Raw genomic sequence first — 27721 nt, forward strand, 5'->3', positions numbered from 1 at the left:
TTCCCAGGTCTGGCGCTCGTGGGCTGGGGCTCCCAACCTCAAATGGGTTGGGTTAGGTCACCCCTCATCACTTGCCCCCAACTCCCGAGGCCAAGGAGAAAATTTTGGCTTCGGCTAATGGGAGTAGTAATGGTGAGCGCCAGCGGGCCTGGTAGCCGAGGTGTACCATGCAGTGGCGTCCTCTTTTGCGTCTCTACCTGGTTCGTCTTCGTAAGTTGGGTCGAGGCTGCAAGTGGCCCACATTACTATTGCTTTGGACAAGTGACCTGGGGGGCGCACTCAGTGCGGATGCTCTAGTGCCGCCATTTGGGTCGAGGACCTGTGAAGCTGAAGGCTGTTTAAGCCGAAGGGCCTGTGAGGCCCAAGGATCCGTGCACGAGACGGCTTTCTAGTCGGACCAGTGCGCGCATTCGTGCGGTCGGGTCGCATAAGCCGATGGTTGACAATGGGCGGACACGTTGGTTCACCTGGAGCATTGTTTCACCTTCCGAGGGTGAGTGTTGTTTCGCCTTCCAAGGGTGAGTGTCGTTTCGCCTTCCAAGGACGAGGGTTCAGGGGTGCGGCGTGGCTGGATCGCAGGTGCTGAGGCGTTTTGCGTCCGTTGGATCAGGGACGATCTGTGTCGCCGCTAGCGCGTCGTTTCACCTTCTGAGGGTGAGCGTCACGCAGTGCGCCGTGGAGGCGGTGGCTTCTCAGTCATTGGATCTCGAGAAATCTGGGCCATTCGTTCCCCTTTAAATAGGGCCCCTAGCGGCAACATTCTTGTCATTTGCCTCTAAGCGCCATTGCCTTCGAGTGAACTCAACATCCAGACTCTCCAACCTTCAACACTTCACTCTCACTCTTTCTTCCTCCACATTTCTTATGTAACTTTAAACAATGTCCTTCTCAGATTCTGGTCCTGAATGCTATGATCTTCTGAATGAGTCAGAAGGGAGCTCTTCCCGTACCCCTTCTCCCCTTTCCCCTTTGAGTCCTTCTACTCTTTCCCCCCTTCGGCAGGAGGTTGAGGTGCTTCGGGGGAGGGTAGCCCCTGAGGGTGCTGAAGGCAGCCGTCGAGGTGAGGACCCTCCCTTGAGAGTGCCGCTTCCGTGACATCGAGGGAGGCCGAAGGGTCCTGCCCAACCAAGGGGGAGGGAACCCTAGACCATGTTCCCGGGACGAGGGCTACCCAAGTAGTAGCTAAGACTGATGTCCTCCACCTGGGTTTCGAGAACTCTCTAGATGGGGACTAGGTCAAAGCTTTGGCAAGGCAGTACTTCATTCCCTCGTCCCATGGTATGTGGGTGCCCGAAGTAGGCGAACGGCTGTGGACTCCTAAGGAGGGGGAGATCTGCGTCTACCAACATTTTCTCCAGTTCGGTCTCCGGTTTCGAGGGTTCCGAATACTGTAGAAGCAGAAGGCAAGTGGTCGAGGTACTGCAAGACAGAATACGTCAGAGGCCTCGGGTGAAAACCCGGGGCAGAGTCTCTGACGGTCAAGTTAGTATGGGGTACGAAGAAGGGAATTAGAACATAGCTTTTGAGATCAGTTCCAAGTCCAGATATAGATTGTATTCAATCCCCTTACCTGGAGGGGGGCACGCCTATTTATACTTGAGCTGCCTGGAGGTAGGTGGAGATGAACGCTTGAGATGGGAGTCGTACGAGGGCAGTCAGAGAGCTCTGGAGGGACGCGTGGGCGCTCTGCAATTGGCTCTGTACAAGGGGAGTAGAGTAACCTCTGCTGTAGCGGATCTCATTCCCAGGTCTGGCATTCGTGGGCTGGGCCTCCCAGCCTCAAATGGGCTAGGTTAGGTCACCCCCCATCAGTACCTATGATATGATAAGCATTAATACATTGCAATCCAGTTCAATGTGTGTCCATTACAAATGGACTAGGTCCAATCCAATGAATATTTGAGACTATTTTGAACTGGTCCAATTCAATGTCTGGACCATCCAATCTGTTCAAATTTGTCTTAATTTAGATTAATTCTAACCCAAACCTGGTCCATCGACACCTATATTCTTATCTTCTATCAATGGACCAGATATTAGCTCAATCCAATATAAATTCACTATGGATGGACCAGGTCTAATCAAATCCAATAAATACTTTGGACCATTAAGTTTGGATTGGTCCAATTCAACATGTCTTATTATCCCGTCCAATTCGTCTAAATTGATTTTTGATTGGACAATGTTTAATCCAAAACCGGTCCATTGACACCCCTAATTATTACCATTTTCTTCAAAGATTCAGTTCATTTTTCAGCAAATGGAGAGGGGAGTTGGACAAGGAATAGGGGAAGCTTATAAACAGGAAAGTTATTCCCATTGAGGCATTGACCATCAATCCCCATTTATTTGTTGATAATGGTGGATCTCATGGGTAAGCTCATTTCCATGGGTATAACCATATAATACTTGTATATAAATGAACTTTTCCCTGTGAAGACTCCTAATTGTAAATTTTCCTTTCAAAAAATATCCCTATAAAATAAACATACCCAAGTAATTTCATGTAAAAAAGAATGCAGGTAAGCATTTACTTGGGGGGTAAGTGAGATATCAGAAAACGAACAGGGACTAAGGCCCCATTTGGTTTGCGGAATAGGGGTCTGGAATCAGAATTTCATTTGATTGGGCAAAATTGGAATCCCATTCCCATTCCTGCTAGAATGGCATTCCCTTATTTGAGGGAGTAACCATTCCCTGCCCTTCCCTTTGGAATGAAATCCCATTCCTACTAATTCTAATTCCCATTTCCATTCCTGTCTATCAAACAGACTATGGTCTATGGAAATAGACTAAACGGACTAAATGGAAGGCCAATTGAAGTGGCAACTGTGGTATCTTATAACCACTCGGTTTAGTTTTCCTGAAATTTGAACAAAGGGAATAAATAAAAAAAAAAAAAAACACAATTCAGCTAGCAGGGGCCAGGGCCTCCCAATTATCTTATTTCAGATCCTCTTTAACTTCATCGATAATTGCGTTCTGATCACATGCTTAGAAGGTGAAATAGATACCATCTGGCCTGCAAGGCAGGAATAAACCAACAAATGCGTATATCCATAATCCATCAACTTGGTGCCTTGTGTATATCATATTCATCGATAATCTCACGCAGTTGTGCCTTGTGTATATCATATTCATCGATAATCTCACGCAGTTTTCTTGCACGTTACCTTCCTTCTGAGATTCTTTTTGCACTGATGTACATCTTGATCCTTGATGACTGCTAGCAATATAAAGCATTCCTAGTCAAATCTCGTAGACCGTATATTTTTAACGAACATTGTACCAAAGAACAATTATAAACTCAGAATATTCCAGTGACACCTCTGCCAGGTTCAGTTGATTCAGCTCAACTGCGACCACTTTTGAAATTTCATACAAAATTCGACTAGAACAAAATATGTCCGCTGTTAAAATACAAATTCAAGAGTACGGTAAGGTGATGATAAATTAATAATAATAATATATTGGTATCAAATGTTTCAAGTTCCAACAACACTATCTATAAAAAAATAACAAAAAGCACACTCTTGGAATACCAAGTATGGAGGATAAAAATCTGAACACAAACTCACAAAGGCATTCTTCACTTTCTTCTATCAACATTCGCCATCATGCTCCAATTCCATTTGTGGGCTTATCCTGTAAATACACAAGACACAGACCTAATAGGCCTTAGATTCATGGTTCAAGTATCCCTGCTTAGCCCATAGATAGAGTCATTGTTTCAAGGCTGGTCATTTTGGTGAAGAAATTTACAGAGCCCAAGCCAGGTAGGAAAAAACGAATTGCCAAGGTTAAGAGCAGGGCCCAAAATAAATCACAGAATTTACAGTAAATCAGAATCACAGACCTTGGTACAAACATAAATATAATGGACCTCAGGATTCTTTCCAAGAACTGCCTCGACTGAACCACCCTCATCCAATGGTACAGGCTCTGTTAACTCCCATTTTTTATGTTCTAAGCTTCTCTCTGCCACAAGCTTTTCTGCATGAACAAACTCAACTGAATCATTTCCTTTTCATTAAAAAAATAAGGGAATACAAGTTCAAATGATAAAGATAAACTACAATTATCTTTAACAGCATTCCTTGTTCCTTATGAGACAAAAACCTAGATGTTTACATAAAAGATGGAGATTCCTTGCTCCTAACTTATCAGAACCAGACAATCACTTATCCGCAAACCTCATGTGGGCCTAAAGCAGAATGTAAATTGAAACCATAATTTCTTTTTACCAGCTCAAACTACAATACTTGTTAGGGCAAATTCTGTTGTCTCTCCTTAACTTTGGCTATAGTAACAAATTCTCCTTCTGTACTTTAACCTTTTACCTTTTATACCTAACAAATTGGAGTTTGTATTTAACATTTCCACCAATAAGCCAAACCCATTTTAAACTTTTAAACTTAATGACACTTTTGCTCCACAATGAAACTGGTAAAACAAGTAAACCAATGAAGACAAATTTCACTTTTCACTCATAAACTTTCCCAAATTTATGAACTCTTCTATAATTTAATTGCCTACATACAAGCATCTGTCAACTTATTGCGAGAACTTCATTATTTTTTCTAGTCATGAATTTAAAGTAGTATTAAATCTTGTGTTCAAAACTTGTTATATTAAGTATTTTATAGCTTAAAACTATTTCATTTTCATCACCATCCCAACTATATAGGGTTGGCTACATGTATCCTATTTCACCATTCTGTTCTTTTTTTTTTTTTGATCAATAACAGAAAGCTTTATTAATGAATAATACTTGTGAAATTTAATTACAGGACAGGGGAGGTAAGCCACTCCTTGCTTAGCTAACCCATCAGCCATTGAGTTAGCACTTCTCTTCACCCAGCTGTATTTCACCTCTAAGTCCTTACTCAGCCAATTAAATTTTTTCTTCTCATTTCTGTAGCTCCACAAGCTACTGTTGTCTCCTTTCAGCCACCTAATCACCACCTCCTCATCCCCCTCAATAACTAAGCATCTGATGCTTAATTCTCTTGCTCTTTGGATTCCTTCAAGAACTGCTAGAATTTCAGCCCTAAGAGAGTCACCCTCTCCGATTGGCCCAGAGAACATGGCAATAATATGCCCCTCCTCATTCCTGAATACACCCCCTATTTCGCCATTCTGTTCTGTTCAGTGTCATATCCACTGTTCAATTACGGACACTAAAATCATTTATTATTACTTCCACCCAAGTCATTTTTTCTAACAAGTATTGTAAATGGTCTTTTGTGCATCTGACCCAACCATCTCAATGTATTTTCTCTCATTTTATCACCTATTAGTGTTACTCCTAGGTTCCCTCATATAACTTCATTTCTAACCCTGTCTTTTCTAGCTTTACCACTCATCCATCTAAACATTCACATTTCTACCACTCATTTTTTTTTGGATACAATGTTTCTTAACCACCAACACTCTGCTCCATATAACATAGTTGGCTTACAATTGTTTTATAGAATTTTCCTTTTAGCTGAAGTAAGATTCACCTATCACAATAGACTCTAGATACACCCCTTCCATTTTTGCCTATCCTGCTCTAATTCTATGGGCAACATCCTCCTCAATTCTCTTTTGTTATGAATTATTGAACCAAAGTACCAGAAGAGGTCACATTGAGTTATCTCTTGGTCTTCAATCCTAAGTGTACCTTAGTTTGCATTCCTATTATTACTAAATTTACATTCCATATATTCTTTTTGGTCCTACGTATTTTAAAACCTCTGGTTTCTGATGTAGTTGTCTATAAACCTAATTTTGCATTTAATATCATCCACAACCATTAAGCACCATGGGTCCTCTTGAATATGTTTAGTTGATTCATATATGAAAAAAAAAAAAAGTGTTGAACCTTGGTGAAGATCCATTGTAACTATAAGGTGTTCTAGAATTGAATTTTGCAGCCTCGTACATGTCCTTAATTAGGTCCAGGAGTGGTATAGTAGAGCAAAGCCCACTTCTGTACCTTAGAAATGTCAGCTATTTGTTCTTTTGTATTGACCTTGTAATGACATTGTAACGTTTCTCTTTTGTACCCTGTTATTAACATTTCTTATTGCAAGGGTTTTTACAGCTAAGAGATCTTTTTTTTTTTTGCTGATAATGATAAAATTAAAAAAAGAATATAAACATTTTGTTCAGACAATCTGGTAAAGTAGTGGATAAGACTGAGAATGTGTATACAGAAACTTATGCCACTTTCTTCATTCAAGAAAATAATGGCAGTTATGCTAGGAAGGGTATTTTCCAACCTATTACATGAAGTTTTATTGTCCACAAGTGCAGATCTCTCAACAAAGATAATCGATAAGCTGGAGCACCATATGTAATCTGCATTGTTAGACCAGTTAGAGGCATACCTGCAAACATATGTTTCTTATAGAAAGCCAGAGAACTTCTAGGTAATTCCAAAGAACAGGAAAATGTAGCATTTAAAGGATTAAAGAATAATGTCATGTTACCAGAATATAGACTCCCTTATTCTTGAGGACCCTGATAGTGTCACTAACTGCTTCAATATATGATGACCGGATCAAAGGTGAAAAATAAATTAAGAAATAATTTTTCAAGGTGTTTAATAATTTTTATGTACCTTCCGACCTCCTCAAGCATCTTAGTTGCATTTTGTTGGGAGTTATGTCCGCACTATGGACAAAAACTGCCTATGAGTAATCATCTCTCTGCAAAGATAGAGGTATTTAAAGTATATGGCACTCACCATGAGAGAGTCTAGAGTTCCTGCAAACACAAGGTCCATAAGAGAAGACATTCAGCATCTGACTTAACAACCCTCTAAGTCCTGTTAGCATAATTCCTTCAAATTTATGAAAAAAAGAAAGCAAGAAATGAAATCAAATTGAACACTTAGAAGCAGTACCTTTATCAATAACAGCATCAAATGAACCCGATTCAAAGGCACTCATGTCCCGGACATCCATTCTCATATCTGCTTACATATTCAGGAAAAAAGATTGCTAATAGACGAAGCCTCATCATGGTAAATAATTTTCTATCAACCACAATTTACCTGATTTATTAGTAGGATCAGAACGTGGCTACCTTACTAACTAGTAATGATCAGAATCTAATTATTAAGATAGTTTAGGTCATCTTTGTCACAAGCTCTTCATTACAGTACATCTATCATAAGGTTACAACTTCATTTTCAGTAGCATTATTAATGTTCATATCTAGAATTTAGTTGCTACCTTCATTACAGTACATCTATCAGAACGTGGCTACCTTACTAACTAGTAATGATCAGAATTTAGTTGTTAAGATAGTTTAGGCCATCTTTGTCATAAGTTCTTCATTACGGTACATCTATCAAAAGGTTACAACTTCATTTTTTGTTGCATAATTAAAGTTCATTTCTAGAAACATTACATTGTGGCTCGGTATCTCCACATCTCCCTCAATTTGCTAGGCTACATTGCTGATAAGTGAGGAACAGATATATATTATGACCTCCAAAACCATAATAATAAAAGGGATACATTTGAGTTTTGGATGATTCTGGTACTTCTTTTGCATAGCTTCAATCACCACAGATGATATATCGATGTTGATAACATCCTCGTAACCATCATTAACCATGCCTTCGCTAAATGCTGTTAACAAATGCAATATAAATAACAGCATGTATGAAATTATTTAATTGCTAATACATCAACTCAAGAACCAAACTGAAAGGCTGTTGACAAGTTATCAATATGTATTTTCACGAGTGCAAGTAATGTAGAATGATTGCAAGTACTAAAAATAAATAAAGGTGATAACTGAAAAGAAAGATAAGTTTAATGGTATTAGAATGTCTACCATGTTATCATGTTTAATCTACTTGGAAGATTTCTGTGCCAGCACAGAACCGAAGGTGAGGATTTGCACATGCACAAAGTCCAAGGTAATTTACTGCTCAGGCATCAGAATTTGCAAGAATGAATTCTATATCCTCTTTTACACAAAAAAAGGGAAAAAGAAGATGTAGAGAGGTTTAAAGATGTGCAATATATATATATATATATCAGACTAGACTGGTACAGGAAAATAGAAACAATGATAATAATGTAGATGAAGACAAACAAGATGCTGAAGAGACTCATTCAAGCAATGAAGACATTCAGGTAGATGAAACTCATGCTGTTGAGAGATCAATAGACTTGGAGACTAGTGAATACTGAGGTGGAGGTGAGTAGGTCACCGGGACTTTTCTTTTTAGGTGGTGAAGAATTTGCAAGGAAAACTATTAGGCCCTGTTCATTTTTCAGATTTTGAGAGTGGGGGAAGTTGGCCAATGAGATTTTGGTTCCTATTGACCGAGAAACCCATGTTCTTTTTTCAGAATTATGTAGGGTCCATGGAAAATTCATTTCCCCTGGGTATCACTTACCGGGGTAAGTAATACCCATCTCCCAAGCGGGTAAGTAACTTTCCCACCTGGGGAGAAGTTGCCAACAATTGGATGGGACAAAATTGCCCCTTTTAGTAATGGTTTTTTATGGATAAAACAGTAATTATCTTATTAATCTGGGAAATTAAAGAACATGGGTAAATGGCTTCCCAAAAAACGAACGGGGCCTTGAGGAACTGGAAGAAAAAATATGGGAATCCTTTGAAGAAGACTAGTGTAGGCTCTGAAGGAAATAATTCAAGGGTAGAAGATATTCATAATGGACAGAGGTTAGCTGCACTTGTGGGGGTTGTCAATGAAGAGGGTGAAGAGTTGATTGCAGGTCAGATTTTAAAGAATATGGTTTTGGAGTTAGAGAGGATTGATGAGAATTCCAAGGAACTGAAGGACTTTAGGTAAACTCCTCTTGCAGTGAGAAGATTTAGAAGTCAGAGAAAAAATCGAAATGTTCTGGTTTCAAAAGTTTTGCAAGATTGAAAGGGGTTTATTTGGGATTGGGCCAAACAAGAAGGTGAAAAAATCACAGAAAGTTTTTGAGTAGAGGTTTATGTTCAAGCTATTAGAGAAGATGAGCAATGGTGATTAGTTGTTAGAATGTTTAGTTGATTGCCTGTTTTTTTCAGGTTGCAGGATTTTTGGCATCTGTTGGGGTTTGGATTCTTTGCTTTTCAGATGGGTTGGTATTTTGTTTGTTTGAGCTTGTAGCATGGAAGTTGATATTTGCTGGGCTGTTTGGGTATTTGGGTGTTTGGGTGTTTGGGTTTGGATGTATGTTTTGCTATCTTTCTTTAGTTGGAGAGATTGGTGACTAGAGTTTGTTTGGAGTTAGTTGGGATTAGTTTTGTTTTTTTCTTTTCTCTCAGGTAACTTCTGGTCACCTTCTTCATAATATTTTTTTTCTTTTAATAATTTTTTTTTATTACTGAAAAAATAAAATAAAAGATTTCTATTTCCTCTTGTTTTTTCTTTAGTGGAAAATCTTGGGTTACTAAATATACAACTCCACATTGTATTTTAGCATCATTTTTTTAGAAAGTTACTAGTTTGGCATAAACATTGTCAATAGTACTAGTAAGCGGATCTTAAGTTACCAAATATACCAACACAGAGTCTTAGTCTCTTAGAGCCTCACTACTAGGTTTCACTTCTCTGGTTGGAGTGTCACTAACCAAAAGAAGAGAAAGAGCAATGCCATAAGTTCTGCAGTCAGAAGCAAGCCGGTGGTGGATTGGAAGTCTCCTGATGCAGGCGTCATTAAACTAAATTTTGATGGCAGTAGTTTGGACAACACGGGACCTTCTGGAATAGGGGGAATCTTTAGAAACGAAGAAGGTCAGATTGTAGCACTATTTTCTGGTCCTATAGGGTGGGGAGACTCAGTAAATGCAGAACTCCAAGCTGTGTTACAAGGAGCAGAATATGCAAGAGAGTTGGCAGTGGAGCATTTAATGATTGAAGGTGATTCCAAATTGGTTGTTGGATGGCTAAAAGAACCAGAGACGGCAGCCTGGTCGTACAGGGGGACTTTGAGAAGATTTAAGTGGCTAACTTCAAATATTTCAGTCACAGTTCAATGGGAAAGAAGATCAGCAAATGGGCTGGCAGACCTCCTAGCTAAACAAGGAGTACTAGGAATCAGTTCTTTTGGGCTCAATTGTAAGCTTTATGATGTAGTTAGGAGGCTGCACCTCGTGCCTCTTAGTGGGGAATTGTATGATGTATACTTAGTTCTTTAATCAATAATATTATCATTTCCATTATCTATCAAAAAAAAAAAGAAAAAGCAATGCCATCACCAGGAGAGGAGTCTCACTTCTCAAGCCGCAAGAAAGTTGTATGCACAAATTTCAAGATTAACTCACTAAAAAGGAAATACAATACACAGTTGTCAAGGAAATGCTTGATTGTCAAGGTGCCCATAGAGGGTTGCCTCGCTTGATCACCTACATGTTTTGTACATACCACTTTTACCATCTTTTTTCTTTGACATACTGATCAAAAAAAATTCTTTATTCTAATAATAAAATAGACATTATTAAACTAAAATGTTCTTTTTTGTGGGTTAATATACTAGTTTCTTTTTATTATTTTCTTGCTTGTTAGGGTCCAATCAACACACATGTTGGTATATGGTGTCTTGGACCTCCAAAAACTTCAAAACCTGAACCAATAAGCAAGAAAGAACTTAATTTTTTGTTAAATCAACACATTCATTACCTTCAAAACCAATCAACACACATGTTGGTGTATGGTGTCTGGACCTCATTGCATGTCTCAATCTCAGCCCCCCCCCTTTTTTTTTTTGTGTGTGTGTGTGTGTGCACTCTTGTTCTCAAAGATTCGCCTGTTTCTTTCTTCCTAAACACCCAACAAGACAGCATGAATTACTATAGCCCAGTAAGCTTTTCCTCTCTTGCTGCAGGAGAGTTTAATTTCTTGAAAAACGATTCAAGAAAGAGCCTGAAAATTCCCACTTCCAAACCCTTCTACCTTCTTGGCCTATACATGGTGTTAGCGTATGAGTTTTGTAGTAATTTCGCCATGGATTTTACCTCCCAATCATTGAGGTCTCTTCTAAGGTGAGACTTCTAACCAACTGTGTTTTTCTGAACATCATAACAGTCATTCACTCGTGCATCCCTGTTAATGAGATGTCATGAATAAAGGTAGAAAAATATTTATCCGTAAGTGGTTATTTATCAGACTATTTATCCTTCAAGAAGCTAAACCATGAACCTTTTTTTCTTTTGATAAATAGCTGTCCAAGAAGCTAAGAAACAGCACACCCAAAAAATGAGTGTTGCAGAAATGTGTATGCTTAGGGCCTGTTCATTTGCTCTGAAGTCTAACATCTGAAAGTGCAATAATTACATTAAGAGGTATATTGGTATTGGTGAACTTTTCTTTCCTCTGAACATTGAATACAGAGAATGTTGTTCTGAATTTTGAATTCTGAAAATTATCAAATATCCATTTTAACCCCATATATGAGAGTTTTTTATTGTCTATTTTGGGGTATCATTAGAAAACAAAAATTGTATGATTGCACTTTAAGAGATAAGAGATAAGAGGAACGAACAACCATTTTTCTCTTAAAGTTAAAAGATTCCTCTTAAGAGATAATAGTTAAGAGGAAACAAACAGGCCCTTAGTGTAGGAAAAAGTGAATTGTTTGTATATATTCATGTCATGCTTGTTATTGGGGTGTTAATGGGATCCTTTATGCTCATTTATTTGTTCTTTATTTAATTATGGACATGTCTAGTGGATCGGTCATTTTAGTTATCATATGATGCTTTGTAAACTTATCTCCTTAATCAAAATATCTCAATATAAAAACTATAGGTATGAGTTGGACAGAGGTTAGGATCTTTTAATTAAGTAGATAAGTCTATATAAGGTTCATATTTGCATCTTTTGTTGGAGGAATGATCTTTTGGAGCATGTATGTTTGTATAATTTTTGTTATCAATGCAATGATGGAAGAGAAGAGGAGAAGAAAGAAGAGAGAGAGAAGAAGAGAGGAGAAAAGATTGAGATTCAAAAGCATGTTGGCGGCGCCAGCTATTTTGTTATATATACTCGGGCGACAGCAACTAAAAAATAAAAGGGGTAAAAGTACAATAGTACCCATGCGATACTATACTTAGGGAAAATACAAACTTTCAACACTCCCCCTCAAGTTGGGACATAGATGTCAATCATGCCCAACTTGTCACATAAGTCATGATGCCGTGAATGGTGTAGCCCTTTTGTAAAGATGTTTGCAAGTTGATCCTTAGAGCTAACATAAGGAGTACACACTTCCCCTGTGATAACTTTCTCTCTGATAAAGTGTTTGTCGACATTGATGTGTTTAGTTCTATCATGCAGCATTGGATTAGTAGCAATGTTTATGGCTGCTTTGTTATCACAGAATAGGGTCATAGGTCTGTTCACTGGAAAACCCAACTCACTCAACAGATTCTTTAGCCACATAATTTCAGCCATTCCATGAGCCATTGCCCGATATTCAACTTCAGCACTGGATCTAGCTACCACATTCTGCTTTTTGCTTCTCCAGGTAACTAGGTTTCCTCCTAATAAGGCACAATAGCCACTAGTTGACTTTCTGTCATTTAGGGATCTTGCCCAATCTGCATCAGTGTACACTTCAACTTTCAAATGTTCGTGCTTTTGAAACAACAAACCAACGCCTGGGAACTTCTTAAGATATCTGAGAACTCTTTCTACTGCTTCAAGGTAAAGTGCTCTTGGGAGCATGCATGAACTGGCTAAGAACACCAACTACATAAGCAATGTCGGGGCGGGTCATAGAAAGATATAACAATCTTCCAATAAGTCTCTGAAATTGTTTCACATCCTTGATAGGTTCGCCTTGGAAGTCACTTAATTTGTGGTTAGGATCAATAGGGGAATCAATTGGCTTTACTCCCAATTTTCCTGTATCCTGGAGTAGGTTTAGGACATACTTCCTTTGGGAAATGAAGATACCCTTTTGTGAGCGGGCAACTTCAATTCCAAGAAAGTATCTTAGAGTACTTGGATCATTTACTTCAAACTATGTAGCAAGAAAAATCTTCAACTTTTGGATTTCATCCTTCTAATCGCCAGTGATAATTATATCATCAAAACATACTATCAAAGCAGCAATTTTCCCTTCCCCTCTTTTCACAAACAATGTGTGAATTAACATTATTTGTATCCTTCCTGCTGAACTGTTGCATGGAACCTGTTGAACCAGGCTCTCGGTGGTTGTTTCAGTCCGTATAAAGACTTCTTCAACCTGCACACTTTCTGTTTATTGCCTTGAGCCCGAAAACCAGGGGATTGTACCATGTAAACTTCCTCTACAAGGTCACTATTCAGGAATGCATTCTTGATATCAAGCTGATGTAGATCCCAGTCAAGATTAGCAGCAAGGGAGAACAGGACTCTAATGGAGTTCATCTTGGCAACGGGTGCAATAGTCTCTGCATAACCAACTCCATACACTTGTGTAAACCCCTTTGCCACTAAGCGAGCTTTATACCTCTCCACAGTGCCATCAGCCCTATGTTTGGCTGTGAACACCCATTTACATCCAACTGGATCCTTTCCCTGAGAAAGATCTACTAGTTCCCATGTGCCATTTTTATGTAGAGCATTAATTTCTTCATAGCATTTGTCCATTTAGGTACTGAAAAAGCTTCTGCCACATGCTTAGGGATAGGAACACTATCAATGGAAGTGAGAAAGGCCCGAAAAGATGGTGAAATGTTTTCATAGGAAACAAAGTGGGAAATGGGGTGTTTAGTGGTGCAAGATCTAACACCTTTCCTGTGAGCAATAGGAAGGTCAAGGTCATTAGAAATAGAGGTATCAATAGCAATAGGGTTAGAGACATCGATAGGAACCAAGATACCTGAGTGAATATGATCTGCCCCGGAGAGTTTGATGGCATTGGAGGTACAGCTTCTAGGTTCTCCACAGCTCTTGAACTTGGTTGGCCTTTGTGACGACAAAAGAAGACATGAAAATGAGGAGGATCGGGAAGAGGAGGGAGCTGAACCAGTTTCTCCTCATTCCTACACTCCCCCTAAGGAGAAACAGGGAAAAAAGGTTCACTCTCAAAGAAAGATACGTCCATGGAAACATAAAACTTCTAAGAAACAGGATCAAAACAACAGTATCCCTTCTGAGTGAAAGAATACCTCAGGAAGATGCAAAGAATAGCACGAGGGTCTAATTTTCCACGATTAGGTGACAAATTTTGGACAAAACAACGACAACCAAACACACAAGGAGGAATGGAAAGAAGGGAACCTTAGGAAAAAGAAGTTGATGTAGGGCTTTGCACTCTAACCAACGAGAGGGCATACGGTTGATGAGATAGGTAGCACAAACGACAGCCTCAAGCCAAAATCGTTTTGGAACATTCATATGGATTAGTAAACCCCGGGCCACTTCAAAGAGCTGTCGGTTTTTTCTTTCGGAAACACCATTTTGTTGTGGTGTTCGGGCACAAGAGCTACGGTGAAGTGAACCACGTGAAGCAAAAAATTCCGTGAGATCACTATGAAAATACTCTTTGGCATTATCTGATTGAAAATTTTGGATTTCAATTTGAAATTGGGTGAAGATCATCCACTGAAAGTCTTGGATAATTTTTGGTACTTCATCCCCTGTCCGCATGGAATATACCCATGTATATCTAGAATAATCATCAATAATGGTAATAAAATACTTGTAGCCACTCTCAGATGGTAAAGTAACCGAGACCCACACATCAGAATGAACAATATGAAAAGGAAATTCAGATTTATTATTCTTTGAAGGAAAGTGAGTTCTACATTACTTACTCAATTGACAAGTTAGACAAGAAAAATCTGAAACTGACACTGACTTAAACAATTATGGAAACACTACTTTTAAAGACTCAAAAGATAAATGACCAAGACAACAATGCCATAAATAGACTCTATGACTTGAAGACCAGCCTTATTCTCCAGCAGGTAAAGTCCATCCACCATACATCCTCTATCAATCATCTTCCCCGAGGCCAGATCCTGGATCACATAGTAAGAAGGGAAAAAGGTAACTGAACAGTTTAAGGAATTTGTAATACCACTAATAGAGAACAAATTAATGGGAAATTTTGGGACATGTAAAACATCAGAGAATGTACAGCCAAAAGGAAGAGAAATGGTTCATTGACCAGTTATGGTAGTATATGATCCATCAGCTAATCTCACCTTGTCTCTTCCAGAAAGGAGGTGATAGGTTTAAAAGTAAGAGGGCGTACCAATCATGTGTTTAAACACTCCAGAATCAATGATTCAGGGGGTGTCAAGAGTATGAGATGCAACATGGAAGGCTGTGGCAGAGTTACCTGATATAAACTGATAACTCTGCACTTTGATGCTTTAAGGGCATCAATTCAGGGGTATTTTCGGCCTTAGAATAGTCAAGATGTGCCCATTTCCCAGTTAAATGCAATGTTGTGGCCTTTGAGGGTCTCTGTGCAAATTCTGGGGAAAACTGGGAAGTTTTCATGGCTAAAATGTAGATTTTGGGAAGCTGGTGTGAAGTCCAACTGAAAGAAGGGGTGTTTTTGTGAAAAACTGAAAGTAGGAGGGCGCCTCCTAACTACTAAACCCAGTTTGGCGCCCCTCCTACTATATTAGCATGCTCCCCACGTCTTAGCAAACCCTAGGGCGCCTTTTAACCCATTCTTTTCACTCTTAGCAAACCCTAGCCGCCCCTAGGTGTTTAATCTCCACCCTCCACCTCTTTTAATCTCAACCACTCATTCTAGGGCACTCTTTTTGTAGTTTTTAAACCCTAGGGCGCCACTTTACTGCTAATCCTCACCATTCAGCCCCTAACCACTAGATCTCAGCCCTCCATTCCATCTTCTATCTCAGCCATCCACTCTAGGGCGCCTCCCACCTCTTCTAATCTCCACCTTTCAACCTTAGGAGCCTCCATCTCACCCATTCACTTCTAGGCGCCCAAATCTCAGCCATACATAATATTGGGCACCCAAATCTCGTCAACTGGACAAGATTAATGGGATGGCCCATAGAATTGACCAAGTCCTCGCATATCGTCAACAAAGTGGCCCATTCCCAACCTTGTCATCCTATCCATCATGTTCCATCTGTGCAAGCTCGGCCCATCATGTTAGCTAGTGCCCTGCGGCAGGCCCATGTCAACCAGTCAGTCCAAACCAAGTACATGTGGCCAACAGATTTTTCCAACCCAATGCTAACCCATTCTTTAATCCATATAACCCTAGGTGGGAAAACCAATCAAACTTCACTTATAGGGCCCAAGCCCAAGTAAACCCCTTGCCAGATAGGCACTATCAATGGTCTGAAGCCCAGACCCACTAGGAGTACAAAGATTACCCTGGGACTCAACCGTCTCAACCATGTCAAACCCACACATAGTCCCAGCAGCATCATCATCCATCTAACTCCATGGCCTAGCAATTTTAGAGGCCACAAGTACAGAGTTCATTCCAGCAGGTGTACCCTAAGAACCAACCAATCCAAACATATCAGGCTTACCCTCAACCTCCTCAGACCCGTACAGTAGATGATCAATTCATGCAGCTTTAGCAATTGATCCAAAATCAGCAGCAGTCCATCGATAGATTAGAGAGCCGAATAGGACAGCTAGCCGAAGCCAAGAAGAGGAGAGGAGTAGGGCAACTACTAAGTCAACCGGTTGTGAATCCTAGAAATCAGCCACCGGGTTTTCCTCCACAACAAATTCAACAACCTCCTAAGAACCCTCAGCCTGAAAATACCAAGACTATCCATCAGCTAATCTCACCTTGTCTCTTCCAGAAAGGAGGTGATAGGTTTGAAAGTAAGAGGGCGTACCAATCATGTGTTTAAACGCTCCAGAATCAATGATTCAGGGGGTGTCAAGAGTATGAGATGCAACATGGAAGGTTGTGGCAGAGTTACCTGATATAGACTGATAACTCTGCACTTTGATGCTTTAAGGGCATCAATTTAGGAGTATTTTCGGTCTTAGAATAGTCAAGATGTGCCCTTTTCCAAGTTAAATGCAATGTTGTGGCCTCTAAGGGTCTTTGTGCAAATTCTGGGGAAAACTGAGAAGTTTTCATGGCTAAAATGCAGATTTTGGGAAGTTGGTGTGAAGTCCAACTAAGAGAGGGGGTGTTTTTGTGAAAAACTAAAAGTAGGAGGGCGCCTCCTAACTACTAAACCCAGTTTGGCGCCCCTCCTACAGTATTAGCATGCTCCCCACGGTCTTAGCAAACCCTAGGGCGCCTTTTAACCCATCCTTTTCACTCTTAGCAAATCCTAGCCGCCCCTAGGTGTTTAATCTCCACCCTCCACCTTTTTTAATCTCAAACACTCATTCTAGGGCATTCTTTTTGTAGTTTTTAAACCCTAGGGCGCCACTTTACTGCTAATCCTCACCATTCAGCCCCTAACCACTAGATCTCAGCCCTCCATTCCATCTTCTATCTCAGCCATCCACTCTAGGGCGCGTCCCACCTCTTCTAATCTCCACCTTTCAACCTTAGGAGCCCCCATCTCGCCCATTCACTTCTGGGCGCCCAAATCTCAACCATACATAATATTGGGCGCCCTCTTCTTTTCTTTTCAGCCTTAGGATCAGCCCAAAACCATCCTAACCCTCCATTAGAAACCCTAGGGTGCCCCAAACTTTGCTAAAACCCAGCTGCCGCCCCCCTCTTTCTCTCTATTCCCAATTATATCCACCCTTCTCTATAAAAAAGACCCCAAGGGCCCTGGAGAAATGATTGATCAATTCACCCAGTTAACAAGGCTAAGGTTTTTTGAAGAGTTCAAGGGTTGTAGAAGGGGAGGACGCCCAGTTCTTGCTAGGAGGGGTTCCTGTAAGCTGTTCAACCAATCTACAACTACCGCCACTGGATCTGATCAACCATTCTTTTCTTTTCTTTATTTTCTTTCATGTTATTTTTATTTTTGCAATATTTTAGATTTAATTCTTATTTGTTTCTCTGTTTTGCATATCTGAATTCGTTCGGTTCAAGGCTAAGGTGTCTCGAGAGGTTCGAGGGTTGTAGAAAGGACAGACACTCGGTTCTTGTCAGAAGGTGTTTCTACAAGCTGTTTGGCCGATCTACAGCTACCGCCACCGGATCCGGATTCTGGATCGTTTTTTTATTTTTATTTATTTCTTTTATTTCCTTTGTTGATTCTCATACTTTATTATATTCTAATTTTTATTTATTGTCTTGTTTAAATTCGAAACTTTTAATTTCAGCAATAATAGATTTTATTTTCGTATTTTCTGCCATTCCCGATTGCATTCTCTTGTCCGGATCTAAGTATATATTAATTTTTCACTTGCTTCCCTATGGATACAACCCGTTCTCACCCTTTTACTGCATTTGTAATTGTTTGAGAATCAGAAAAATTTTATAAATATTAAACTGGTGTTCCGAAGTGCTTAACGACACGCTTCCGATAGACGCACATGACGTAGAGGGAGGAGCATCCATCTGACGAATTGCTCTACATAGAGCTCTAAATGGTCATGGAAGGAATTAATAATATCCTCCCTTGGGTCAGATCCAGAGACATGAGTCGGTGTCACAGTAGTAATGGGGGGCTGAGTCTCCTGAGAGGCCATGTTTGCCATAGTGTTCTTTCTTGTACTTTGTTGTCCTAACTTTTTATTCAGATCTGAACCTTGCTTCTTATTCAAATCTTGAGCCCATTTTGGCTTCCCATGGAGATCCCAGCATGTATCTCGAGTGTGTCAGGGTTTCTGGCAATGAGTACATCATAGTTTGTCTTTGTCATCCGCCCTTTTTTGAGAGTCCCCTCTCTTAAAAGTGTTCCCACCACCTATAATCACACTTCCTTTTGCTGCCAACCCAACTGCATCCCCTCCAGAACTGTTCATCAAGTTCCTTCTACTTTCTTCTGATTGTACAAGAGCATAAACTTCTTGGACGGAAGGAAGATCCTTGCTTCCTAGGATTTGAACTCTGATGGATTCATATGCCGGATTCAAGCCATGTAGAAAAGCAAACACTCTCTATTGAGATACAAGTTTCTTGTATAATTTTGCATCTTCATCACACTTCCAGTCCACACTCTGATAATGATCTAGCTCCTTCCAAACAGAGGTCAAGTCGGAATAATACACAGAAAGACCTCTCCCCCTGTTTACAAGTGGACGATTCTGCTTGCAACTGATAAATCTTTGCATAGTGATGCAGCTCAGAATAGGTTGATTTTGCCTGTTCCCAGATTTCATTTGCCGTTTCAGCCCACATAAAGTTCCTTCTTATTTGGGGTTGCATAGACACTAAAAGCCAGGACATAACCATGTTGTTCTCTTGGTTCCATCTGTCATATTCAGCACTCCCAGAATTGGGTTCTTTGATTCTCCCATTTATATAACCTATCTTCCCCCTTGCAGTAATGTATAACTATCCTCTTGACCATTCCAAATAATTTAAACCATTGAGAGGAATAACAGCCATGGGAAAGGATAGGTCTGCACCCCCACTCATTCCATATGGCATTGAGGAAACACTAGATGTAGCAGAATCTTCACCACTCATCCACTCATGATTTCAGACTCAACAAAACACTCTTAGAGGGGTACACAGCCTCAAAAAAAAAATAAATAAATAACACAGGGTACCAAGGAGAATCCCTTTTTTTTTCTTCAAAAACACACCTCTTTTCTATAAAACACAGGTGCAGCACTAACAGGTCATCCTTTGACCTACGTATCAACAGGAAGGCAATTACAGCAAGTACAGGTCACTTTCTGACCTCCAGTTCACCATAGAAGTTGCTGTTGCAGCACACAAAATCTGTTACAGCAAGTACAGGTCACTTTATGACCTCCAGTTCACCATAAAAGTTGTTGTTACAGCCCACAAAAGGCCCTCACGACCTACAGTTTTACAGGGATCAGCCGACCCCACAAAAAAGGAAAGAAAAGGGACTGCTCGCCTCACATTAACAGTCTGAACCTATTACAGGTACTGTTCTGGCACACGACCAGAAAAAATAAAAAAGGAGAAGGGAGAGAGGGTACTTCAGTCCGATCTGGATCTGGATCTGGATCTGGATCTTCAATGAATCTGGATCTGGATCTGGCGAATGGAGAAGACAGGGAAGCTGTGCTCGATCTCTTCTTTCGGATCTAACAGTCCCGCTCTGATACCATGTTATCAGTGCAGTGATGGAAGAGAAGAGAAGAGAAGAGAGAAGAGAGAGAGCAGAAGAGAGGAGAAAAGATTGAGAATCAAAAGCATGCTGGCGGTGCCAGCTATTTTGTTATATATACTAGGGCGACAGCAACTAAAAAATAAAAGGGGTAAAAGTACAATAGTACCCCTGCGGTACTATACTTAGGAAAATACAAGCTTTCAACAATTTTCTTGTGAGTTGGAGAATCTTTTGTTAGAAAACAATACCTGCTTAAATAAATCCCAATTCCTAGAATTCTCCATAAATCAGCTACCACATTCATTTGATGTTTAAATTGTAGAATATTAATCGTGTTGGATAGGTAATTTAATAACCCTTTTTTTTAAAAGGTAAGGTAAAGATTTTATTGATGAAGAAAGAGAATTGAGTACAACAATTTCCTGGCAAGAAAAGGATTAGCCAGGAAAAACACCAACTTACAAATTCCACAAAGACTGAGAATTAAGCAGCTGGAAAACATTCTGCTGCTTAAATTCTGTTTACAGACACTCAAGAGATCAATACTCACAGCAAACTGAACTAGCTCATATGTATTTTTAAATTTGCTACAGAAGACTCGATTATTTCTTTCAGACCAGATTGACACTTGAACAGCCGCAAGAATAGTCTCCCAAATCAGCTTCCCGTTCTTCTTCAAGCCAGGCAACTTCCAGCAACACATCAAATCTATGACATAGCTTGGCATGACCCAGCAAACACCAGCAGCTTTGAGAAAATGCTCCCAAACCTTAGCAGAGACACAACAATGAATGCTTAAGTGATCAACAGACTCAGGAAGGAGCCCACACAGACCACAATTCAGAGATGGGAGCTGCACGCCTTGCCTATCCAGATTGACTTTAGAGAGGCATCCATTCAACACCAAAACTCAGACCAAAAAGTTTGATTTAGAAGGGCTGATTGGGTTCCAGACCTGTTTGCTAGGGAAACCAGTAGTGTCTGACTAGATAAGCCTAGTTGCCAATGATTTAACTGAATAACAGCCATCTCCACTCCACTTCCATCTCCATTCATCCTCACAATTGGTAGAAATAGCTTGCCCCTATAAGAGTTACAGCAGATCAAGAACCTCATCCATTTCCCAATCGAAAAGATTTCATCTAAATTGAGGGCTCCAGGACAAAAAGTTCTCAGCAATATCATAAGATTCAACTACCGAGGCATCTTGGTTGACAGCACACTGAAAGAGAAGGGGGAAAACCTCAACTAAGGGGCTATCCAAACACCATGGGTCCTTCCAAAATCTCAGCCTATCACCTCTGCCCACCTTGAAATCCAAACCTTTGGAGAAAACAGGGAGGGACTTCATAATCCCCTTCTAGATAGAGCAACCCCAATTGGGTAGAGGGTCCAAGGAGATCCAGTTACCCCAATCCACACCATATTTAGAGGCAATTAGATTCCTTCACCATTTATCAAAAAAAAAGATTCCTTCACCAAGAGTTTCTTTCAGACCCAAATCTCCAGATCCATTTGCTCAGAAGAGCAGTATTGAACACCTTAATTTTCCTTATTCCCAGACCACCTTCCTCCACAAGTAAGCAAACTTGATCCTTTTCTTTCTTCTTCCCAGCCTGTCCAAGGGAAATTTCTCTGCCAGCTCTCTAACTTCTTAGCTACTTTAGAAGGGACATGAAAGAGAGAGAGAATAAGGAGGTTGGAAAGAGTCACTCTACCCCTAGAAGAATGATGTTTCGCCATCCAGGAAGATAGTTTCTTTTCCATCCATTCGATTATTGGGTCCCAAATAGATGAGGAAGTACATTTTGCCCCAAGGGGAAGCCCCAGATATTTCACTAGGAGATAGTTCACCTGACAGGCCAACACCCCACCCAACTCCACCAAATTATCAACTTGACCCACAGGGATGCTTAAGCTTTTGCCCATATTCGCTTTGAGACCCAAAACCACTTCAAACCAGAACAGGATACAGAGCACTACCTCCAACTGATCAGGAGAGGCATCAATAAACACAAAGTATCATCAGCAAACTAAAGAAGATGCACTTTTCCTCTCCCGAAGAAATCTCAAACCCTTCCCACAACCCTTCAGAAGCAGCCGACTTGCTAAATTGAGAAAACACTTCCATGAGACAAATGAAAAGCAAGGGGGAGATGATGTGGACAGAAAGACAAGTTACATGCAGTACCTCAAGTATACAGCAATAAGTTTTCTTTCTTTTTTTCTTCTTTTTTTCCTTTTTTTTTCTTGCCTCATCAGGAGAGGGGATTCCCCTGTCTGATACCTCTAGAGCTCTCAAAAACCTTAACCCAGTTCCTCCATTTTTGTCCGAATTTCGTTTTCTAAAGCACAAAATCAAGACATCTCCAGTTGACATGGTTGTAAGCTTTTTTAATGTCCAACTTGCAAATTAGACTAGGTTTACCTTCCCTCCTTCTAGAGTCAATGAGCTCGTTTGCAATAAGAACACTGTCAACATTTGCCTACCTGGAATAAAAGCACACTAGTTTTCAGAAATCACACTATTCAACATCCCTTTCATTCTTTCATCTAGCATTTTCACCAAGATTTTGTAAAAACTGTTAAGAAGACTCATAGACCTAAAGTCTTTTAAGTTCACAGGTCCCCCTCAACTTTCAGGATAAGGGTGATAAAATTAGTATTCAAACTTTTTTGCTCAACTTTTGTAGACAAACCATTCTCTAGTTTCCTGATTTTAACCTTTTCTTTGATTTTCCCCAATTTTATTTGCAAAGATGTGTGAACTGGAACCAACCACTTCAAGATCAATCCAGACCAAATTCAACATAGGGGTGAAGCCATCCGCTTCAAACCATGCATTCTCAAACTTGAAAGAAGCTTTGCATTCCACAATCAACTGAATGGGACTATGACCAGAAACAGATCTAGGTAGGGCCAGTTGTCTAAAAGCAAGGAAAAACTCATCCCGATTAGAAGATACTAGGAATCTGTCTAGTGTTACCAGCATAGGGGATTCCTGATTTTTTGTCCAAGTAAATTAAGCAGCCACTAAAGGAAGGTCCACAATATCAAAAATATTAACAAATTCAACAAACATGCACATCGCCCTAGTCCTCCGCCCTCTTGTCTTTTTGTCTATAGATATTATTGTCACATTAAAGTCTCCTCCTAGAGTCCAGGGACAGTCAAATGAACCACTAACCCCTGCCCTGCTAACTCCTCCCGGAAAGCACTTATCATGCTAACATCAATTGGACCATACACATTTGTAATTTGACACACCTCCCCACCAGCCAACTCTAGAATCATAGAAATTGAGAATAAATCGATCCTGTGTGAAATAACTTTACACCATGCCTGGTCCCACACAATCATCAAACCCCTACATTGTCGACTACCGGTTTAGAAAACCATCTAACTTGCCCTCCCCCTAGATACTTCGGATTGTAGCAGCCTCCATTATTTCCAACTTGGTTTCTTGTAGTAAAATGATTTGGGAATTAGACCTCTTTAGGACATCACACACCAACTTCCTTCTCCTTCCCGACCCTAAACCCCTCACTACTCCCAACCTTATTGTTTAGTCCCCATGTTAGTCTTATCATTTCTTGACCTTTTTTTTGAAGATACCCCCCTTTCTTGCTGCTAGCTTCCCTCTCTCTAGGAGGATTCTGTGCTTGATACCCACCAGATTTTTTATTGTCTCCTCTTCCAGACCTTCCATTGGCACCCCAAAAATTTTCCCAACCACAGAAGCTTAGAGGTCACCCATTTAACAACACCAAAATCAAGTCAATCGGGAATGTATTAACATAACCCTACAAATTTAGGTTGCAAGTTGAGTGACAGACTCTCTCTCTCTTCTTTTTTTTTTTTTTTGAAGAGTAAATAAAAGAGATTTTATTAAAAGAAAAAAGGTTACAGAGTAGGAGGTGACAAGAAGGCACCTCAGCACTACAAAACAACAAAACACCAATACAAACAAGCAGAATACTGAATACAAATCTGCAGAACGAACACAATCCACCAAAGCTCCCCCAAAACTGGACATCAACTCTATTTCAACTCTGAGGACGCTAGAATCCAATCAGAGATGCAATGCCCAACCAAAGCCACCAGCACCTCAAAGGATTTAAAACAACACCTCCTGAAAAACCTCTGGTTCCAACCACTCCTCACTACACCATCCTTGGAAGCTCATCCTTCGGGTACATGTTGAATTGTTTCCCGTGAAGAAACTGCCTTTCCTCACTCTCTTAACCTTGTCTTCCCTCCTGGCTTTTCAAACTGTTCTAAAGCCCTCCTTGCAAAATCTTTTCCTCCCCAAAAAAGATGAAGTGCCCTTGTCACACATATTGTAATTGGGAAAGTGGTACCCACTATCTCTTCTTTCCATCCAAAAAAGTCTAAAAAAAATAATATGTGTGCATAAATAATTGTGTCCAAATCAAGCTCCTAGTTGGGGGCTAATTTGCAAGTTGCAACATAAGCATTGTTTAACATCAGGGTTTTTTTTTCTTTGTATATTACATGTTTTCATCACCTACCTCACACATTTCAGACAGTATGGTAACAGCAACAGCTATACCCCATGACATGGTCAGGTAGAAGCCTCACTGCTTTATTCAATTCTATAAAGTTCAGAAGCTTGCTCTAAAAATTTGCCTTTTCTATCAGAAAGACAATAAAATATGAACTTCACAATATTAGGAATAAGAATCACATTAGAATTTCCAACCTGACTTAAGGCTGGCTTAAGGAAGAAAGCACAAGCAGTACACGCCCATAGGTCAGGAAAATCCACTTTGACCAAAGAAAGTTTTGGGCAAAATCATGCATAGCCATATTGCTTTATAATTGGTTTATGCGTATTTTTTAGGTACTGACAATGAACTTGGTTTCTAAGACATATGGGGTTCATAGACCTACTTGTATGATAGTAATTTAAGAAAACAATGATCCATAGGTGGTCACTAGTATGGAGGGCAAACTGATGTACAATATGACAATTATAAATAAGTTAACAAGGAGGTTTAGTCAATGCCAGAGTGAATTAAAAGTCTAAAAGTAAGGTGACAGAAATCATAAACTGAGTCCTGGAATATAGGTGGTTATCAGCAATATGCAAGAGAGTATTGTTAAAGAAGATTTGATAATTCTGCTGCTTCTGATCTAATCACCTTTGACATGAAGCCCACTGTCTTGTTATGACAACATACCTCCCCAACTTATTAGCCGAAGCTTGCATTAATTAGCCATTGACACCCAGAGAAAGGAACTATAGGGTTTATGCATTTCACAACTAATGGATTGGCGTAACTGGAACACCTATTAATATGGTCAATAAATATATACAAAAATCTCCTTGTGAGACCAGTGGTAAATGGAGCTCCCAAACATCTAACAGTATTTGTAGTAACTAGGGTGTCAACAGTCTGAAGTAACATACATGACAATCTTCTTGGACAATGACATCAACATTGTCCAGTTGGTCTTATATAAAATTATTATCTGAGTTCTGATACAAATGAAAAACTTGTTGATATTTGTCAGTACCATATAAGGACAAATTGTATCGTAATAAGTTTTATCTGTAACAGAAGGACATGGTTCAGACTTCGGACTTAAACTACAGAACTGTGCTCGTCATAATGAAAATACTGGCTATAAAACTGGGAACTTGTACACTATACATAATGGTTGCCAAAAATAGTAGATGTGTATTGAACTTATTTTAAAGTTCTATCATAACGGTTCAAATCCAACTGCAGACCTGGCAACTAAGCTTAGTACCAGGAACCGTAAAGAAGAACACACCTGGGAGTCAATCAATGAGATCTATTAGATCGAGATCTTATAAGATAATCTCAAACTAGGTGAAATAGTAATAAGCCGTGCATTCTCAAATCGTTGCAAACTCATGAATAGCTATGCAACTCTAAGGTCGTTGACTCAAATGTGGATAATCCTTACGTTCTTTGATCAATTATCTTCTTGAATAAATAATTGTTTTTCCCTCTCAAGGAAGATCAACCCGAACAACCTGACATTGCACAGCCTCTATTCCGGAATCCTGCAACTAAAATCTAAAACAAAGATACAGAAATAAAACCCTAACAGAAAAGGATATGGGAATTGACACACACACCTGAGTTACCGCATCCGACGACGAGGGTTCGATGATCTCGAGGAACGTAGAAGTTAAGCAGCGGAGCTAAGGCTGGATACTTCTGGTACCAATCAAAGGGGCCAGTGTCTTGAGTATATCTGTCATCCCAGTACGATGGTTCACCATACCCCTGAGTCGTCGTCCCCAGCGTCATTTCTTTCCCTCCCTGATTTGTTGCCAGGTGAGTATTATTTGTTTCTTTGCATCATCATAAAGCTGTGGACGACTGAATAAGGTGAGCTCTCGAGTAGGGGTGATCATGAACGGCCCGGCCCGGCCCAGGGTTTCGGGCCTATAACATAAGCCCTAGTCCAAGTTTACACGGGCCCTGGCCGGGCCAGGCCTGATTCTGGACCAATGTCTTTTATATATAAAACATTATATCTCTATAATATTTTATACTAAATGATATAATATGTATATAAACTTTTATTTTATATATTATATAATATAAAATATTACATATAATATAAATTATACATGTCATGTTATAATATTTATATATAAAATATATAATATAATATAAAATAACATGTATACATTATACATAAAATGTGTAAGTTTAAATATATGCGGACCAACCTTGAAGTATTAAGCCCAAGCCCAGCTCTAAAATTTGCGGTCCTGATGTGGGTCCGGCACAAAACCTAGACCCAATCCTGGAATTTCGGGCTGGGCTGAAATGATTATCCCTACTCTTGAGGGAGAGTATTGGGTTTGGGAGGGTATGCGGACCAGCCTTGTATTTTGTATGTATTTGGACCGTACATATTTGTATTTGTACTCCTTTCAAACTGAACCTTAGGAAAAATTTTCAATTAGTACCTGTACTTTGGGCCTAGTACCACTTTGGCCCCTAGACTTTAAAAATTAAAATGCAACAATTCGGTATACAAACTTTCAAAACATGTCAATCCAATATCTACCGTTAATCTACATAAATGCCCTTTAAGTGTCATTTATTTTTTTTATCAACCATTCAAACGTTGACAAAAAATTAACAATCCAAAATCCCTACTTCTTTCGTCTTAGTGGGCATTTTAGACCCCAACTTTATTGAATAAGAGACAAGGAATTAGGAGTGTTAATTTTCTGTTAACGTTTGGATGGTTGATAAAGAAAATTAAATGACACTTGAAAGGCATTTGTGCCTTTTTCAAATGCCATTTAACAGCTAGTTAACGATAGATAATAAATTAACACATTTTAAAATTTTGAATATTGAATTGTCACATTTTAAAGTTCGGAGACCAAAGTGGCATTAGGTCCAAAATACAGGATACTCATCAGGAATTTTCCCTTTTATTTATGGTTATTAATGATTTCACCTTTCTAACACCGACATCTAGAATATCATAGCCCTGTATAACTCTTTTGAAGCTGCAAACTGCATCATATATTCACCTGAATTTTGATGATTAGTGGGTGTTTTGC

The 27721-nt window shown here is 39.7% G+C and overlaps 1 protein-coding gene across 2 annotated transcripts; it reads right to left on the bottom strand.

The window, feature by feature from the left end:
- Window positions 1-3374: 3374 nt before the first annotated feature.
- LOC104607113 (S-adenosyl-L-methionine-dependent methyltransferases superfamily protein) lies at window positions 3375-26509 on the bottom strand. 2 transcript variants are annotated; one of them, XM_010272636.3, is made up of 9 exons: window positions 26267-26509; window positions 7512-7625; window positions 6893-6961; window positions 6734-6753; window positions 6608-6660; window positions 6477-6507; window positions 6267-6345; window positions 3857-3993; window positions 3375-3645 (listed from the first exon to the last, which is right to left on the bottom strand). In XM_010272636.3, the coding sequence occupies exons 1-9, from the start codon at window positions 26439-26441 to the stop codon at window positions 3616-3618; spliced, it is 708 nt and encodes a 235-aa protein (XP_010270938.1). In that variant the 5' UTR covers window positions 26442-26509; the 3' UTR covers window positions 3375-3615. The 2 variants fall into 2 exon arrangements, with proteins under 2 accessions (XP_010270938.1, XP_088757719.1); XM_088901593.1 differs by lacking the exon at window positions 26267-26509 and adding an exon at window positions 26092-26234.
- Window positions 26510-27721: the final 1212 nt, after the last annotated feature.

Source organism: Nelumbo nucifera, chromosome 3 (assembly GCF_055504915.1).
Source record: "Nelumbo nucifera cultivar China Antique chromosome 3, China Antique-T2T, whole genome shotgun sequence".
NCBI lineage: Eukaryota > Viridiplantae > Streptophyta > Magnoliopsida > Proteales > Nelumbonaceae > Nelumbo > Nelumbo nucifera.

Excerpts from the sequence above, each read along its gene's own strand:
- LOC104607113 (XM_010272636.3), bottom strand. The coding sequence starts at position 26,441 with ATGACGCTGGGGACGACGACTCAGGGGTATGGTGAACCATCGTACTGG. Across the intron at positions 6,508-6,607 it reads ATGCTTGAGGAGGTCGGAAG|GGTCCTCAAGAATAAGGGAG; the intron begins GTACATAAAAAT and ends TGACACTATCAG. Across the intron at positions 3,994-6,266 it reads AATAAAACTTCATGTAATAG|AAAAGCTTGTGGCAGAGAGA; the intron begins GTTGGAAAATAC and ends TTGTTCATGCAG.